The sequence below is a fragment of the Fusarium redolens genome, assembly GCF_020744475.1.
Source record: "Fusarium redolens strain MPI-CAGE-AT-0023 chromosome Unknown BKA55scaffold_1, whole genome shotgun sequence".
Taxonomy (NCBI): domain Eukaryota; kingdom Fungi; phylum Ascomycota; class Sordariomycetes; order Hypocreales; family Nectriaceae; genus Fusarium; species Fusarium redolens.
Window position 1 is genome coordinate 3,845,390 of NW_025763664.1, and position 18,131 is coordinate 3,863,520.

The 18,131-nt window shown below is 48.8% G+C and overlaps 6 protein-coding genes across 6 annotated transcripts; 2 read left to right on the plus strand and 4 right to left on the minus strand.

Moving 5' to 3' along the window:
- Positions 1–2,714: 2,714 nt before the first annotated feature.
- On the plus strand, positions 2,715–4,654 carry BKA55DRAFT_588703 (6-phosphogluconate dehydrogenase; the record flags this gene model as incomplete). Its single annotated transcript, XM_046194833.1, has 4 exons — positions 2,715–2,728; positions 2,954–3,097; positions 3,165–3,720; positions 3,779–4,654. 4 exons carry the CDS (start codon positions 2,715–2,717, stop codon positions 4,652–4,654), a joined length of 1,590 nt encoding a protein of 529 aa, XP_046056982.1.
- Positions 4,655–5,229: 575 nt separating this feature from the next.
- On the plus strand, positions 5,230–8,095 carry BKA55DRAFT_550909 (uncharacterized protein). The gene is made up of 3 exons (XM_046191320.1): positions 5,230–5,519; positions 5,582–5,848; positions 5,901–8,095. Exons 1-3 carry the CDS (start codon positions 5,478–5,480, stop codon positions 7,701–7,703), a joined length of 2,112 nt encoding a protein of 703 aa, XP_046056983.1. The 5' UTR covers positions 5,230–5,477; the 3' UTR covers positions 7,704–8,095.
- Positions 8,096–8,380: 285 nt separating this feature from the next.
- BKA55DRAFT_532823 (glycoside hydrolase superfamily) lies at positions 8,381–10,666 on the minus strand (the record flags this gene model as incomplete). The annotated part of the gene is made up of 4 exons (XM_046189388.1): positions 8,381–9,280; positions 9,339–9,462; positions 9,513–9,614; positions 9,669–10,666. The coding sequence occupies 4 exons, from the start codon at positions 10,664–10,666 to the stop codon at positions 8,381–8,383; spliced, it is 2,124 nt and encodes a 707-aa protein (XP_046056984.1).
- A 2,375-nt stretch (positions 10,667–13,041) lies between these two features.
- On the minus strand, positions 13,042–15,134 carry BKA55DRAFT_683281 (uncharacterized protein; the record flags this gene model as incomplete). The annotated part of the gene is made up of 5 exons (XM_046198480.1): positions 13,042–13,656; positions 13,704–14,488; positions 14,534–14,694; positions 14,744–14,811; positions 14,859–15,134. 5 exons carry the CDS (start codon positions 15,132–15,134, stop codon positions 13,042–13,044), a joined length of 1,905 nt encoding a protein of 634 aa, XP_046056985.1.
- An 890-nt stretch (positions 15,135–16,024) lies between these two features.
- BKA55DRAFT_37847 (uncharacterized protein) lies at positions 16,025–16,987 on the minus strand. Its single transcript, XM_046185942.1, has one exon. The coding sequence runs from the start codon at positions 16,684–16,686 to the stop codon at positions 16,231–16,233; it is 456 nt and encodes a 151-aa protein (XP_046056986.1). The 5' UTR covers positions 16,687–16,987; the 3' UTR covers positions 16,025–16,230.
- A 192-nt stretch (positions 16,988–17,179) lies between these two features.
- Positions 17,180–17,986, minus strand: BKA55DRAFT_683282 (HAD-like domain-containing protein; the record flags this gene model as incomplete). Its single annotated transcript, XM_046198481.1, has 1 exon — positions 17,180–17,986. The coding sequence occupies one exon, from the start codon at positions 17,984–17,986 to the stop codon at positions 17,180–17,182; it is 807 nt and encodes a 268-aa protein (XP_046056987.1).
- Between the last annotated feature and the right edge of the window lie 145 nt (positions 17,987–18,131).

Here is an 18,131-nt window from a genome sequence, read left to right on the forward strand (position 1 = left end):
GATAGCCTTCTTTGATTCGCCCTAGCCTCGTTTTCCAAGGAACGGTCCAAGTTAAGTGGAGCTTACTTTAACATCACGTGATCTCTACGAGATACTGTCTTTGGCTTCTTATTTATCCTCATAGCATAAAATAAGAGACAATTATTATAATGCAAATTGTGAATATCTTTTCCAGAGGGAAGAGGTTCCCGCAGAAAGTGTATCAGGGGGTTATCTCAGCCACTGTGAGCAAGAAAAAGAGGAAACATCCTCCATCAAAGTGCTCCTCCAAGTATATCTGCAAGGCTATACTAACTTATATGGATACTATCACAAGCCATATAAGTTTAATTGTATGACTTAGGACTCAAAGGGCAAAGCCTAGGCTTGCTTCTTTGAATTGATAGAATATGAAGGACCCCGATTATCATTTGTCTTGAGCCGTGATGTCTCGCACAATGCGTGTTGTCTGGCATTAAACAGCTTGTCAACCCCCACGAACTGGAGTAGATGATATGCAGTCTATGTTTTCAGCGTTAGAGCCTCTTTCGGATTATGAAATTCTATAGCGGATAGATTCCTCGGCTCGGAAGGAGACGGACCTCATGGTGTCTCAAAAGCTCTTGTTTGGAACGAAAGGTACCGATCAATCCGAAAGAGTTCATGGTAATAAGTGGCAAGTTCGAGAACTCTCATCATCATGGTGCATCTATACTTTTCGTGACAATATTGGTTCTTGGGGATTTATTGTGAGCTTGAACATTGAATGAGTTCGTAGCTAAGATGGCTCTTTTCACCTTGGGGTGGGTGGGGGTCAATGTTGTATATAGCGCATCCATAACTGGCAAGTTCTGGAACTTGATAAAAGTGCGTATCCGCACCTATTAGTTGAGAGGCTGGATGAATGTTCGGATAGTTTAATCTCCATGTACATGGTATGAGTGAAAATGGACGACTTGATCCGTTCTCAAGACGATTTCGGCGGCAGAATTAGGCGGCTAATATGAATCGAAGCAAACGGAACTTGAATATTACCTTTTATCCCGATGTCAAATGTTACTTGCATCTCCGATGTGGGTTTTGAGTCTCCATGAGCCGAGTCAACCAGAGTCCGATGATATCAAGCGTGGCTCGAAGATATCGCCTCGTTGTCGCTTTAAAGTATCCGGCTGCTGAAGCAGGCTGAGGCATCCTGAAGCGGGTTTCGCTTGGCCAGCCTGAGGGTTAAATCTCTGTCTCATGATCCCCTTGGCTGTTTCGTCATGAGCGACTTCGGACGCTGGTGAGGCTATAAGTTGATTCGGCGCTTATACCGCGCCGTGGCACTGTTGCCGGGTTAAAATCCGGTGGAGCATTTCGGTCAGGCTGGAATCATGAACTGGGCTGAGAGTGCACCTGGGTTGGTTGAGAGTACACCTGGACTGAGCTCAGCGTTTGCGGCCTTTTTCTTTGGGATTCTCCGTATCCGCCTTCGGGGCATTCGGTACGGATTTGCGAAAGCTAAGGCGCGTTGGGGTTCGGGCTACTGTCCGATGAACAAGTCAATTGGCACGGTAGTGATTACACGGGCCCGGAAGACGTGGGCCCCAACACTCGGACAGCATTGCAGGATCGCAAAGAAAGGCTGGGCTTGGAGGTTATCCCAACAAGCATAAGCTTCAAGAACAAACTGAGACGAGGAGATGTCGATACCGCGCACGGGACAGGTCCAGAACTTGACTATGGATGTTAGTGAGGCGAGGCGGATGCCACGGAAAGCTATTCATCCAGACTAATATGCGGCGAGCTTTGTACGAGATTTGTGTTGCTTGTGTCACGGTTTCAAAAATCTTGGTAAGCTTTGGGGTTCATCTTTGGGGGTAAGACCGCAGCAGCACCGCAGAGTCGTCATAAACGTTGGAGCTGAGGGGCGTAGAAGGGGGGACCTGGAGGGGTAACGCTGCGAGGCGCTACAGTCCGCTAAATAAATGTGAGGGAAAATCCCATCTCTGGAACTTGGTGTCCGTAAATGATGGACCCCTACTGATGGCTATTGGCTAGCCAGCAGGTACAAGTCCATGCTGTTGACCAGGGAGGAGTGGAGGGGCATTACCTCAGTCATGATGATGATGGCTGCTGAGGAATTGAAGCAAAGTTTGTTTGTAGTGATAGCTGTAAGTGTTTGCAGGCCTGGCATAACGGATGAGTAGATTGCCTTAGTAACGATGATTAAGACAGGATGAGTGAGAGATCAGCTAGATGCCGCAATTACTCATAATCACCGAACTGTAGTAACAAGGTGATGTAAATGGAAGAAAAACACCTATCATCTGAGTATCAATCTCGGCCGCACCACAGTGACGATGACGATGAACAGTTGAGAAGAGCCCCGCCAATCAAAGCGGAAGCTCCACCATACTTGGCGTTATGCCCGACCAGGTCAATTGTATTGGATTGAGCCTTTTGAAGCGCATTGCGTCGCGTTTGCTTAGTTGAGCAAAATGTAAAGCGGTAGAAAGAAAAAAAAAGGTGGGCATCCTTCCAGCTCAGACAGGAGGTGACTGGGAGGTGAGTGCGGACAAGGTACCGAGCGCCCAACTTTGGCACGGGTGTGACAACATTCATCGCCAGGTATATTTCTCTACAACTTTGCATCTCCTCCCACCTTCTTCCCTTCTTTTTCTTTCTCTCCTTCATACATCTTCAAAAACCTCAATCTATACCTACCACTCCCCGATCGCATATCATAGCCCATCATGTCTGGCCCTGTGTAAGTTCAAGCTTCCCTTATCGCATACTCATACCTCATCTCTTGACATTTTACCCCACCACCCCGCCACGATTTCATGGTGATGCTCTCATGCTCTCATCCCCGCGCACTCCGGGCGCTGGATCGAGAAATGAAGCGATAGCCATATTGAATTCGTGCCTGGACTGATTTGGGGAATCGCCGTCTTGATTTCCATCGTGATCATGGCTCATGTTCTTGAGGTAGAGCTCGTCTCGCTCACCTCAACCTGGGTGCCCCTCAACAACACAATTCCTTCACCTCACTCTCAAGCTCTGCTACGAATCAAAATGCGACGAATACTGACAATATGGCAAGTGCGGATCTGGGCCTCATCGGCCTCGCTGTCATGTAAGTTTGACCCCCGAACCATTCACCTGGCTATGCCAGTGGTAGCTCATACTCACATGCTTCCTAGGGGACAGAACCTTATTCTGAACATGGCTGACAACGGCTTCACCATCTGCGCCTTCAACCGAACCGTCTCCAAGGTCGACCGATTCCTGGAAAACGAGGCTAAGGGCAAGTCCGTTGTCGGCGCCAAGACTGTTGAGGAGTTCGTCAGCAAGCTCAAGTCTCCTCGCCGTGTCATGCTCCTGGTCCAAGCTGGTCAGGCTGTCGACGACTGGATTGAGAAGATCCTGCCCCTCCTTGACGCCGGCGATATCATCATCGACGGTGGTAACTCTCACTTCCCCGACTCCAACCGCCGCACCAAGTATCTTGCTGGCAAGAACATCCGCTTCGTCGGCTCTGGTGTCTCTGGTGGTGAGGAGGGTGCCCGATATGGCCCCTCTCTCATGCCCGGTGGTAACGAGGAGGCATGGCCTCATATCAAGGACATCTTCCAGAGCATTGCCGCCAAGAGCGACGGCGAGGCTTGCTGTGAGTGGGTTGGCGACGAGGGTGCTGGCCATTACGTCAAGATGGTTCATAACGGTATTGAGTATGGTGACATGCAACTTATCTGCGAGGTATGAAGAGATTGAGACAAGTTCCGCCTCGCACAGAAAACTAACCAAGTATTCCTAGGCTTACGACATCATGAAGCGCGGTCTCGGTCTCTCCAGCAAGGAGATCGGCGACGTCTTCGCCAAGTGGAACAAGGGCGTCCTGGACTCTTTCCTGATTGAGATCACCCGAGATATCATGTACTTCAACGACGATGATGGCACTGCCCTCGTTGAGAAGATCCTCGACAAGGCTGGTCAGAAGGGTACCGGTAAGTGGACCGCTGTCAACGCTCTTGACCTCGGCCAGCCCGTGACCCTCATCGCCGAGGCTGTCCTCGCCCGATGCCTGTCTGCCATCAAGGACGAGCGTGCCACCGCTTCCACCAAGCTCGAGTTCGTCAGCCGAACTACCAAGTTCGAGGGTGACAAGGAGCAGTTCCTTGAGGACCTCGAGCAGGCTCTGTATGCCTCCAAGATTATCTCTTACGCCCAGGGCTTCATGCTCATGCAGGAAGCTGCCCGTGAGTTCAACTGGAAGCTCAACAAGCCTTCCATCGCCCTCATGTGGCGAGGTGGTTGCATTATCCGATCCGTCTTCCTCAAGGACATCACCCACGCCTACCGCTCCCAGCCCGACCTCCAGAACCTTCTGTTTGACGACTTCTTCAACAAGGCTATCCACAAGGCCCAGCCCGGCTGGCGAGACGTTGTTTCCAAGGCTGCTCTCCTTGGTATCCCCACTCCCGCCTTCTCTACCGCTCTGTCCTGGTTCGACGGTTACCGCACCAAGGACCTCCCTGCCAACCTTCTCCAGGCTCAGCGTGACTACTTCGGTGCCCACACCTTCCGCATCAAGCCCGAGAACGCTAGCGACAAGTACCCCAACGGCCAGGACATTCACGTCAACTGGACCGGCCGTGGTGGTAATGTCTCTGCCTCTACCTACCAGGCTTAAGCTGCTGCTTGTCGGGGTAAAGAGAAGGAATTATGATTGGTTAAAGAATGAATACTACCGGGCTGTACGAAGCTCGATCGCTGCGTTTTATAAAAATCTGTGCTTTGGTACACAGAACACGGTAACGCTGCAAGGATAATGATGAATGGGCTGGTATGGATTAAGAAAGCTTAAGTGATGAAATTCAGGTCCGCGTTTAGAACCTGATGAGAAGCATGAAAATAAAAACAAATAATATTTTCCCAATGAAATACTCAGATCGGTGAAAAGTTAGAGTTCCTGGTCGTGTTAACCGTTGTAGGACTCAATTTGTAGTTCACGCAATAATATGAGGTCAAGTTGCTCCACTTGGGAATGATTGACTTGTGATTCTGTATGAGATTCTTCATCCGCACTGCTCAATACTTTTTAGGATCATTCGTGCCCGGAGGCAATCTGTTAAGATACAATACAATCTATCATCAATGAACAAGTTGTTATAAATCAACAGAACTTGCTTGTCGACGACCTCTTTCTGCCTCCCAAGACAGGAACTTGGGACCCGCTTTTTACTTGCCCAGTTGGGTGGCTCTGATTGGCCATCTGCATGTTCGCAGCCTCGTCGCGAGAAGTTTGGAGCCGCGCAAGGGCATTGACTTCTAACAACTCCATCGCAGGTCATATCGTTAATTGCGCCACGCCATTCCCTCACCTTTCCAAAGTCAAACCATCTTTATCGTTTCAGCGCGCTAAATGCTTAGGAACGCGCATCCTCGGAGATCATCAATCGCATAACTAGAGATACCGACACGCCTTGTATCGTCCATCGCGACGCTCGCCCACTATGGCTCAACCGGATCCTAGCCAGGGCGTCCCTCAGGACCTCGTATGTATTGCATACGCGCAACGATGTAATAGCATCGCAACATTTTTCTGACAGTCCTTTAGATGCCCCATGTCCATCTGATCTCTTCATTTCGATACCCTGTAATGCCTCGACTTGACCTAAACGAGGTTGCTAAATGGCTCCTGGCTGCACCACAAGTCGCGCGAGACCGGGCGCCTTTTTTCTGGACATATCTAGATAAACCTACAGACGGCACGATACTTTTGACCTGGCAACCCCTTCAGCGTCTGGGAACAACCTTCGCAACCGATGGTTATGTCTGGGCGCCTCCGGAACAGGCCTACAAGCATGATCTGGGCAATGGACTGGTAAGGACAAATTGAGAAATGGATGAAGGGACAGCATGCTGAACCTCACTAGATGCTCGAGATTTACTACCAGAAAGCTGGTTACATCCCCGGCGAGCAGTACGCTCTCCACGCCCGTCGACGATGCCGACTAGTCCCTATCCCTGGTCATCCTAACCCTCCTCAACCAGACGTCGGCCTCTTCATCGTGCATTACGGACCCGCCGAACCGAATGACAGAGTTCCTGTCTCTATGATTCCCTTTGACGAAAGGGTCAACAGCATCATGCAGCAGCGCCACTTTTTGCAACGCGCTGGCCAGATTCGTCGCAAGGAATTCATGTTATCCGACCGAGTCAACTGGCCTACCCTGCCTGATCTCACCCGTCAGCCGGTACCTCCCCAGATGGCCCCTCGAGGCGTTCCTCAACAGATGGCATATCCCACACAACCTGCACCGGGCCCTCCTGCCAAACGAGCGAGGCACGCTGCGGGCCAGAGTGGCCAGCCCCCCCTACCAGGAATGCCTCAGCTAGACGCTGCCTTCGACGATGAAGAAGATGTTTCCCGAGGAGATATGTTTGATCACCTCACTCCAAGAGAGATTTCTATGAGCCGATACCAGCAGAACCACGAGTGGATGGAAGAGATCCTCTCATCTCCTTATAGGATAAGCCAGATCACCCCTGCCGATCTCAACCTTGGTTTCAAGGGCGAATTGGCATCTTTGACTGAAGGAATCTTTCCCGCGCAAGGAGTCGATGCCTTCAACTCTGTACCTGAGAAGCCCTATATCGGTCGTCTAGACCCTGAAAAGGCCGATGAATTCCGCAAGCGAGTCCATAATCACATTGAGTCAACCAAGGCCGAGATAGAGAAGATGCAGGCCGACCATGCCGCAGCTCTTGCAAAGTTCAAGGAAAACTCCATCCTCAGCACAAAGGAAAAGGAGCTCCGAAGCATTGTCGAGGGCACAGGCACTGAGATTTGGCGAATTGAGGGCAAGGTTGACCCACACGATGAGGATGCCGCTCCTCGTCCCGTCAGCACAAAAACGGTCGAACAGATAGTATCTGAGGTCGAGAATGCTACTGGAAAGAAGGTCGATATCAAGTCGACAGTATCTCGTGTTCAAGATGGAGGATATCAGCCCCCAGCACCAGAACCCGTTCAGCCTGACGCTTCGCAACTATCGCGTCAGCCGTCACAATCTGGCTCGCAGAACAGCGGCATCATGATTGGCGAATCTGATATCGATATGGGTGGCACTGCTGCTGGGTTGCTCGATCAGATGCACACTGGCATTTCCAATACCTCTACGCCCCTGAACAACTTTGGAACTCCTCAGCCTCAATTGTCAGCAGCTCAGTCTGGAGCTGGAACACCTTCCAATGCCAACGCAGCTAGCTCTAGCGATGACGTGACGATGGGCGGGACTCAGGGACCAAAGGACCACACTACAGCGCCAGATCAAGGGACTGGCAGTGGAGACTGGGTAGTTGTGCCTAAAGATGGCACTGCGAACGATCAAGCGAATCAGGGACCTGGCTCGGATGCTGCTTCTGTCAACACAAACACACCCACTGCTGCAGGAATTGACACTGCCAAGTCAGTAGCTAAGACTGCGTCTGCTGGCGCCACCCCAGCAGCCGGAACACCCGGCGGCTCTGTCTCTTTTGACCAGAACGACTTCAGCTCCCTCGGCGACCTCGACACAGCAGGTGATGCCCTTAACTTTGACGGCCCTACGCTAGACGGCGCAGCAGGCGAGCTGGGTGAGGGTCTAGATCTCGGCATGGACATGGACGACTCAGCATTTGGAGACGCTTTCCACGGCGTTGAAGCTTCTGGAACTCCCCAGGGCCAGGATATGTAGAACGCACCCCTGTTTGGCGAGCCGGAGGAAAAAGAGTTCTATTGAAAAGTGGGAAAGAATGGTTTTACTGAACGACCGGAATTGGTTCAAGACGTCGGAGAATGGCGCGTCTTTGTTATCATAGGGAGTTATTCCCTTTCTTCGGCAATGGGGGGTTATAGGAATTGCTTTTTATTAAGAGTTTTAAGTACTGTCTCAGATCACCAAGGCTGGATGTAGGACATTAAGCTTTATGCCTACGCGATGGAAAACTAGCTTGTAGATTAGAGGCAAGTGAAATCCACAGTTGAATAATTAATACGGTCTGTCTTGTATATCTGTACTTGATATAACATTAGGTATCTACCGTGGCGCTGGCCGGACCTCTTGGGCCCGTGAGAACTTATGATAGCAAAATTGCGCTTACCATTGAAATATGTACTATACAAGCTAAAACTTATGCCTGGGTTTCGTAATGATCATCCTTAACTCATGACAAGATCCTTTCAAGTGAACGAGTGTACTATCATACAAGGTAACGAGGGCTTTTCTAAATTCTATACAGTGACAAGATCCCAATCACATCATCCCAAAAATACAAACGACAAAGGGAATATTGACCAAGACTCCAAACCCATCCCGCACGCATCCATGCAAAGTCCAGCACAAAAGAAAAGTAGCCAGCGCTGTTCGCCAAATCAAGACGGCATTCCAGCTCGTATGTTGGCGTATGCACTCGTGGGATATTTCAAAAGATTGTTGACCGTCTCAAGAGTGCCCAATGTGCGCTTTACACCAGCAACGATGCTCTGGGATCCGACCTTATCTCCACTCGCCTCCCAAAAGAAAGCACCACCAAGGTTTCGCTGGTTGATATAACCGGCCTTGGCCTGACCCGATTTCAGATCATCGTAAGTAACGAGTTCCCGCGTCTTGCTATCATATGAATAGCTGGCTATGAGGTCTGCATTATAGGTAGCCTTGGCACCAGAACGTGGCAACTCCTTATAAAGGTAAGTTCCCTCCGAGTTTCCGCCAACACCTGAGTAGGATTTGCCAAGTCCAGCGGTTTTAAGAAATGAACGGCCGTAAAGAGGCATGCCCATGAGGATCTTGTTTGGGGAAACTCCTGCCGCGAGGTAGTCGTTAATGGTCTTATCAGTGCCGAGTTTGGTTGAAAGAGGGTTCTTCTTGGAAACGAAAACATTGGCCTGATGACCGGTAGTAGTATCCCAGGAACCAGCATAGTCGTAAGCCATGAGATGCCAAGCGTCAATCCATGGGTTCATTCCTTTCAAATCCATGACTTTATAGTTCGCTGGACCAGCCGATGTGGCAACGGTAAGCATGAAGTGGTAGTTCAGTTTGTTGGTCTTTGAGTACTGGTCGAGGGCTTTTCTGAGACCCGAGAGTATTAAGACATAGTTGCGAGCTTCTTGGGCATTGGCAGGATACTCCCAATCGACATCAATTCCGTCGAAGCCCCAGTCGGTGATTAGCTTTATGGCGGAAGAGATGAACTTTTTGCGACGGTCCTGGGTGCTCACACCAGTGGCAAGATCTGGACTGTTATTCCAGCCGCCGATTGAAAGTAGCACCTGTTCGTACGTCTTAGTATTTTCACATCAGGCTTTTTAGTCTTGGTAGTAGAATCACCTTTAAATTGCGGTTCTTCTTCTTGAGAATGTAAAGCTGCTTAACACATCCATAAACGTTATTTCCATCCCCAGCGTCACCAGCATAGAGTCTTTTAGTATCGGCGTAAGAGTCTGATGAAAACCTAACGCTTTGTTAGGACGTATCATATAATTGTGAGAATGATGTACTTACACAGTTCCGTCTTTAGGGTTCACCTTAGCAAAGGAGTATAGAACATGTGTGATCTCCTTTACCGGCAAATTTTGGGGCTGGAAGTTCGCCCCATAGGTACCCCTAGTTCTTCATTATTAACACCCATTAGTTGCACAGAGGTATGCCACAACTCACCAGTTTGTGAAGTAGAGGATGTTCCGCTTTCCAACACCCCGAGCCTCTAGGCGAGTAGGTGCGTTGTTGGCGTCATCCTCATCATTAAAGTCACCACCAAAGTAGTTCTTTGCGCTGCTATCATCCTGGGCGTCGGTGGACTCAGCGTTCTGGTTTGCCTGCCCAGATGTGTTTCCGGCAGGAGTATTCTCAGATTCATCATTCGAACCGTCCTCGTCTTCTTCAGGGCCACCCAGGTTTGGGAAATCTTCAGGGTTGTAGTCATCCTCATCCTCCTCATCGAAGAATTCGTTGTTTGCAGCTTCCTCGTCGCGCCGGAGTAGCTCAGGCGCAGGAGCGGCTTCGGTATCGCCACTACCAGCTCGCTGGTCGGCATCAGGAATGGCAGTTTCTTGAGAAGCGTCCTGGTCGTCGCTTTCTGTAGAACGAGTGTTGTGCTTAGACTGTGCCCAGGGGTTTCGTGGAGGAATAAACTGGGGGACTGTATCTCGGGGAGTGGCAACTTGACTTTGTTGAGGCTTGCGAGATCCTCGGAAAGGCGCCCTAGGCGGAATGAAAGTTGGCTGTTTGTCGTTGTCGTCATCTTCGTCCTGGACCTTGGCGACTACTTTCTTCTTGTTCACAGATGCAACTGAGGCGGACTTGTCAGAGCTGTCCTGATCCTTAGTCGACTTTTGCCAAGATGCCTTTGCTACGAAAGGCATCTTGGGTGGGATGAACTCAGGAACGATGGTTTCTTTGGGATTGTTTGAATCAGCGGCGGTAGTGGTGGTTTTGCGGATCTTGGTGTTAGGGTTAAGTGCGTAAGGCATCTTGGGTGGAATGAACTGCGGTGCGGCAGTTTGTTCTGTTTCGCGGCGAACAGACGTGGTCATCTTGGTCTTGGTACCATGTGTATGCTCGATGTGTCCATGAAGATGTTGGTGTCTGGGCTCCACTGCAGGCACAGCCAGTGCTTGCACCAGGAGCGGCGCGATGAGGATGAGTTGCTTGAGCATATCTGTTATACTGATATGAATCTCAAGATGAAAGAAAGCCCGTAATGTAAAATGTCCTCTGACTTAAAGAAGCCTAGACAATGGATAGTATGGGTAAGTCAAGTTCAAGTTGGCGAGTATAAGTGCTTCTTATAACGACAAGCTGTTTGTAAAGGAGTGAAACCTCGTGATGTGTGAGATAGTACTCAGCTAGTCCAAGGGGCCTAACTGTCTTGCGAGGGAGTTCAAGCTGAGACAAGATGCTGAAGCCGGGCTGGTTATGAGACAAAGGCTAGGTGACGGAACCGGAGGGTAGTCTATGAAGCACTATACTTTAAGGAACGAGATGAAGTAAAGGAACGAATGACGTGGGTTGGGTAGTGATGAAAAAGGAATGGCTTAAGGGTGAGATCAACTGGGAGAGAAGGGGAGCCAAGGTCTGAGACAAGGGAATTGGGGCAAATTTATGACATTGAACATGATGAAGAGACGCCACTTGATCAATGGAGGTATGGGAGAATTAGGTGACCCTGAAAGAGTACAGCATCACGACGAAAGCGTAGCTTGGCCGCGTGTCGGTCTAATGAAGCCTCCAAGCATGCTACGGAAAGCAACGCTGGGCTTCAGTCGAGACGATGCCGTTCTCGACTGGGAATGCTCTGACGCCGGATGAGACATGACAAGAAGATCATTCGAGCTTATCGAGCGCCACAAGCCCCTAAAACGTGGACTTGGTATGTCTTGGGACCTCGATCAGGAATGCGCTTAGTGTCTGGAACCAGTGGTTCATGGCGCTAGGGGGAATGGCCGGAGTTTAAGACATGTTGGTGGCTGTCAATCTTTGTAACTTGGCATCTTTTGTATTTTTAAGGCGGCACAATAGAGCCAAGTAGAGTTTGATGGGCTTGAAAAGAGGCTGTGGGCGTGAAGCTCATGATGTGGTTGTGAGTGGGTCATGATGATGAAGGGTTAGAGTTTCCCTAAGTACCGAATGGCGTCGGGATCTGTCAGTTGTTCCTGCGTAAGCCTCCTTCCGTTTGATCGATCTCTGTACCTTCCTTTCTGTTCCTGGCGCGTTTTCGGTTCCTCCCTTCCTAATTAAGCACAAGTTATTGTTCGCAAGTGGGTATATCACAAAGCGATTGTTTCTGGGGATCCCTTCATTGCCGTAGAGGGTCTGAATATTGTCTATATATCAAATTAACAAAGGGAGAAACATCAATTAAGAACTCCCTGTTCCTGAATCACTCCAAAACAACCCTTTACTGTACTGTAAGGATATGCAAAGACAAGACGCCGCTCCCGGTAATGTCTCGTCTCACCCTTGCGCTCCCGCGTCTGAAGGGTGCAAAGACCCCTCCAATGATTCACAACTGCAACTTTTCAATATTGTCTTCACTTCTAATAAGAAAATTGAGACAAAATCAACTGCCCTCGTATCAAGGGTCTAGATCATGATCCAGAAGATGAACGTTAGTAAAGGCGTCGCCGAGATTCAATCTGGACTCATGAATAACGGATAAATCGGTTCAACGTGTGCTCTCTAGATCAGCCTGCACAACGTCCAAGCTTTGGTGATTTGAAATAAATAGTTTTTCTCTCTTCATTGTTCCTGATTCATACTCTTTACGGTAGAGAAGCCATGACTAAATTTCGTGATTGTAGATGGCTGACACCAACACTAAACTAGCGAGGCCATCGCCATGCCCTCACATGGCGTTCCAATTCACGACTTGCATTCCAGTCATTGACAAACTCGATTCGTAAGCTCTCGGTAGCCCTGTTTGCATCGAAAACTCTGCAGTTTATCTCTGATCCGAGACATGCTTATATCCTCCGAATCCCGACACCTCGCTAGGATGTCGCTTTGGCCAACCCCTTGTCATCCAGAGGCATCAAACACAACTCGTTCACTATAGCAGGAGCCTATGACCCATAAACACGGGACGGCATCGCTTGAACTGAAGTCTTATAGCCAACCTTAGTTGTTGAATTGCCACATGGACGAATGTATGACAAAAGATGACGGCTTCTCATACTCGCGGCCCTTACTACGTAGAGCTGGGATGCGGCCAACCATTACTGGAGGTCATGGCTTTCTATCAATGGTGGCATTTCATTGCGACTCAATATCTAATACAAGATATGATATTTTTACCCCAGTAGTTGGGCTTGAAAGAATATTTTTGTTAATTATCATGTTCCTCGATATGTAGTCTTGCCCGTACTGCAAACCGTCTGTAAAAGATAATGAACCTGACCTTCTATACCCAACCTTCAGACACTACATGAAATTAAGTTAAATCATAAGCTACATCTCTCGAACTTGAACATCCTTAACAGCAACAATACCGTGCCCAGAGGCGGCTCAAAAGCGATTTGCTCCTTCACTGTATCTAAACAGTGACATTCGTCCCTCTCTGATGAAGACTCCATTTCCTCGTCTCCAAAATCTGTCTCTGCCTCATACTGGTAGCCCCAGTCAATCCCCCATCATACCCTTCCTTCACCCCAGAATTGATAGTCTCAAGCTCAGCCAGCTCATCTTCAGGCCGTGGCTTCTCATCACGCCTCGCGGAAAGGTAGAAGAAATCCCAGATAAAACTTCGTTCCAGCTTGCGTGGCTTTCCATCGGCCGTCCAGAACCGCTCCTCGCTGAGTTCTTGCGAAAGATGGCGTCTAAAATATCGATCTTGAGTAACCCACCAGGCTCGCCAGGCAAACAAGATTAGAAGAGTGAGTGGGATGGCGGTGGCCCAATAGTACCAGAAGTTCTCTCCAAAGCGGTTTACCTTGACCTGGTCGGTCATGGGGCCTGAGGAATCGTCGTCTTCTTCATCTGGGCCGAGCCAGTCAAACATGGACATGCCGAAGAGAGTTCCGAGGAATTCGCCGGGTAGAAAGATAGCGGTTATCACGGCGAGAGCTTTCATGGAGGAACTGTCGCGTGAGGATGCTACGGCCATTCGAGCGTTCAGGATATTGTCTTCCTGGGCCATCTTACTGTAGATCTGCTGTTTTTAGTTGTTGTTCTGTGTTTTGACTTCATAACACTTACCATATCAATCTGAGCACGGCATCTAGCCTCCGACATGCGTCTATCCGTCTCAAGACCCATGCAAAGACGCAATAAACCATCAAGATACTGCCTGATCTCATGCCAATGGGGCCCCAGAGAATCACCATCCGTCACTTCATCAGGCAATCGAAGCTTAGGGAGATCTCTGGGCGGCAGAACTGGACTCACTGCAGGTGGTCCCCCTAGAGGGTCAATTACCATGGGACTCAACATACTGAGATCATTGCCAAAGTTGGAATAATTTCCCATTCGCTCATTCAACTCGTCTCCTGCCAAGATCAACACTTTGATAGCTCTCTCCATCCAACGAATAGTATCCAGCAGTTTAATAGTGTCCTTGAGAACTTCGTGTGCCCTTTTCATGAGTTTGGTCATGGTGCTTGGGCCCCAAGCAATTCTCTCGCCATCTTTACCGTTGCTGAATGTGCGACTGAGACGTCTCCCAGTCTCTGTAGCATCAAAACCGGCAATATTGCTGACATCGTATTCCAAATGAGCCACGTTGGAGTTGTTCTCGATAACAGCCTCTTCGCATCGCATGAATTGCACTTGGAGAAGCACGACAGGCATGATGAGGGGGTGCGCCCAATGATTTCTGCATGACTCCAGACGATGATCATATTCGTCAAGGTCATCAAGGTTGTGTCGTCTTGGCTCCCATGACTGTCGGACAAGGATTGTCGCAGAGCGTTCGCGGACATCATATGTCATGGAGAGAAAGTCACATGGTGTCTTTGGCATCTCTGAGAATGCGAGGATAATACCTACACTATTAGCTAAAGGTATAGTGTGGCATTGAAGCAACCTACTCAGCTGAGACTTGTCCTTTGACCAAAATCTAGATTCTGTGGTAGTTCGAGTTGAGTATTGTAGCGTGGCAGGATGAAGGTTCATGGCAGCAAGGTCATTAACCGTCATGCTTAGAATGTCTCGACCACCATCGTAAATAGTTTTACGCTTGAAGCAGATTCTGTGTCCAATTAGTCAAGAGACCTTGAGTTTCAGCTGTTGAAACTTACACTCGACGGATTCGGCCTTCCATGCCGGCTGATGGTGCTTCATCATCGTCTGGTTTTCGAAAACTGCCCTTTAGAAAATTAGTTCACCGTTCTTTGTTCAATGGATTCGACTGACTTCACGATCAAGCATATGCCCACGCCGAAAAGCTAAGTCAAAAAGAGCTGTTCCCGAAGCATCATCGCGAGTAAAGTGATGGGTGATGTGATCGTCATCATCTACCCAGGGATCTCGCTGTATGGATGGAGCTCCAGGCTCCTCTGACCGCTTGTAGACAACATACTCGTCATATTCAATGTTAGACGGAGTATCCTTTGCGGTGATCAGAACTTGGTTAGAGCAGGTTTTCTGATCGTAGTTGAACAGGTCTAGGCCGTGGTGTACCAGCCCCATTAAGGCGGTTTTGCGCCTCCTCCAGAGACTGATAGCGTAATCTTGCGGGACTTGAGAAGAACGGCCACCCTAATGAATGGGGTGGAGAACTCTGGATTCATGAGAACCTGAAGTTGTTGAGATTGAGTTGATAGTGTTGGTGGGGAGATGCCGAAAGTACTCCGTAAGCGAGAGGAATATAGCTAGTTGTTAACCCCTATGCAATGCACGCAATGTCATTGAGCGTCCAGCGGCGGGTCAAGCTTGTTTATGAATTGTCGAATTGTCCTGAACGCTGACTGCCAAGACATCGCTCTTCAGCCCCCAAACAAGGGTGCCTTGCTCGTCGAGAGCCCAACTCTCCATCGAGGGTTTCGGGCAATGCATAACACCGTCATGGGACCACTTCGAGGGCTGGGATAGATTCCCTCAGCCTCGCTGCATGTTTCCGTTTAATTAGAAATCGGCTGACAGGCCTGTTGGCCGGCTTCGGATCGGCGAATAAGACGGCGGTTGAGTCTCCGGGGCGGACCCGCACGGAGCGGATCGGAGGTGGCTTAGATCCGGGGGCAAGAGATAAAGCCGGATTGGTTCCTGTTTTGAGAGCCTGATATTAGCGAGCTGCCATTCTGGGTTTATCTCGGGCGTAAAGATTGGGGCGCAGGTTCGGATAGAGTGGCATGCACCCAACATCACGGGACTCATTCCTCGCACTCATAGCCATTTAAGGTAAGAAATCATTCAATCTTGCTGCCCAATGTATCAGATGTCGTTTTATACGAACTCTGACAGTTGGTGGTTTCAGCAATGACGGCCATATGAAGCAATTATTAGATAGGTTGGTTGACAAACAACATATCGACACTCATAAGATGATAAAAGGTAGAGTTACAAGGATATAGACTACGAGAACGTTGGCAATGATAGCAGAGTCGGCTGTGATGTTCTAGGCTTTACGTATATAGAATCATAAGTGAATGGGTGCAGATAAATTTCGGGGTTTTGTTATCGTACACTCGAGACACTTGAGGGAAGTCAGACGAGTTGCTGGCTTTCGTTGAAAACATTAAAGGGCTCCTCGCTATCTTCTGACAGTTGATAATTCGGTTTTACTGTTTTATGCACTTCTTGAAGTCTTGGAGACTTGTGAACCGCTTTGACTTGTTCCATCATTCGTAGACTTATCCTCATCCTCACTCTCCTCAGTAATACTCCCAAGTCCCGTTCCAAAACCCGAAGAGTCCGTTTCGTTACTATCCCTTTTTTCAATATTACTCTTCTCTGTCTTCCTGTTATCGATCTTTCTTTCTCTGATCTTCCTCTCTTCTATTCTCTTCAGCTTTTGTTTAACGTCGTCAATGCTCTTCCTTGCCCTGACGAGTTTGCCATTCATCGTGGTACATTTGTTGCAATCCGTCTGTACTCTCCGCGAAGTCGGTACATGAGGCTTCTTCATGACACAGTCATGATTTAATTTTCCGTCGTGGAAGTCTTTGGCCGTTTGGCATCGCTTCACACAGATGCCCCATCGCTCGTGGGCGCATTGGAAAACGACTCGTCCATAGACGCACATATTGATAATCTTTTGGGTAATGAGCTTGGAAGTAGTGATGGGGTATTCCTGGGCTGGAAGAGGAAACTTGGTAAAGAATCGAGCATTTTATCGCTCTTATATCAGTATTGGAAGAGTGAATTGTTCTTATGTTCATCAAAGCTTTGTTTGTTGATTCATTGTGACAAGTGACGTGCATGAATAAGCAATTCCAGAACAAAACAACAGATGATATGTGGCGGACCAAGTTTACTTAAATTCCTTTCAATGCATCCAGTGACTTCATCCCGTGTGAATATTAAATGGACTAGGAAACGCAAATATATTAAAAGGTACTTAATTCGGCGAGCGTCCGTGAGCTCCCAGGCTTGTCATCACAAGCCTTGTGTCCCGTTGCATGCACGCTTTGTTGAACGCTTTGATGTTGGAAAAACTATGTACATCCTGATGCTATTTTTACGAACAACAAAGAGATACAAGACTCTTTCAGAATCCGGAAAGATTGTGGTCAGCCTTATGCTTCTAACAAGCCACTATCCAGTACCTCTCGAAAGTCCCTCGCCCAAAAGATTTTACCATTGCCCTTCTCTCCAGCATGTGGCACTTCAACCCCTACCCTTCTCAAAGTCTTTAACAAGGAAGACTCCTCGTTGTCCGATATGACCACTCCTCCTGTAAGCAGACACTGCATATCCGTTGTCGAGTCCCCAAAGTAAATTACCTTCCCATCTTTTTCGTTGATGATATGTTTCAAAGCCTTCTTCTTCTCACATACATTGGTCATCCTCCCTTCGAAAAATTCTGGTCCTTTGATTGTTCCGTCCGAAGCCGGCTCGTTGGCAATAACGTCAAGTTTATGCGGTAAAAGAGCTCCTCGTAGAAAGGCTCGAGACCAATTGACCGATATGACACTCACATTCCAGCCTCTCTGTCTTGCAAGGCTTATAAGATCCGTAAATCCGTCTCTGATCCTGATTCTACCGGCTTTAACAGCGTCAGCACCAGCTTGCGACAACGTCTCAGCGTCTAGGCCAGCAAATATGCGTGAGTCGGCAATGCGTCGTAGAGACGTCTCTTCCACGTCTTTCATTCCTGATAGGAACTCGATCTCATGATCCACAGATGTTCGTGTAACCTCTGGTGATGGGTGGTTGTCTTTGTAGTGTCTGTAATCGGCAACATAGGATTGGACCACTTGGTCCCAAGAAGCCTGGAGGTCATGGCCATATTTATTCCTCTGTATCTCGAGAGCTGAGCGAGCAAGCTCCCCGATAGAATCTTCTTGGGTGATTGTGCCGTCAAAGTCGAATACCAGATGCATCTTGGGACAGGTAGGATAGTAAATGTTGTCTCGAGTCTTGGTTGTAAGCGGGGTTGTTCGGGTGATCAAGAGGAGAAGAATGGATATGAATGCAAACATCTGAGCAAAGTAGGCGATTCCAACCCTTGGACAGCAGCTGATCCAG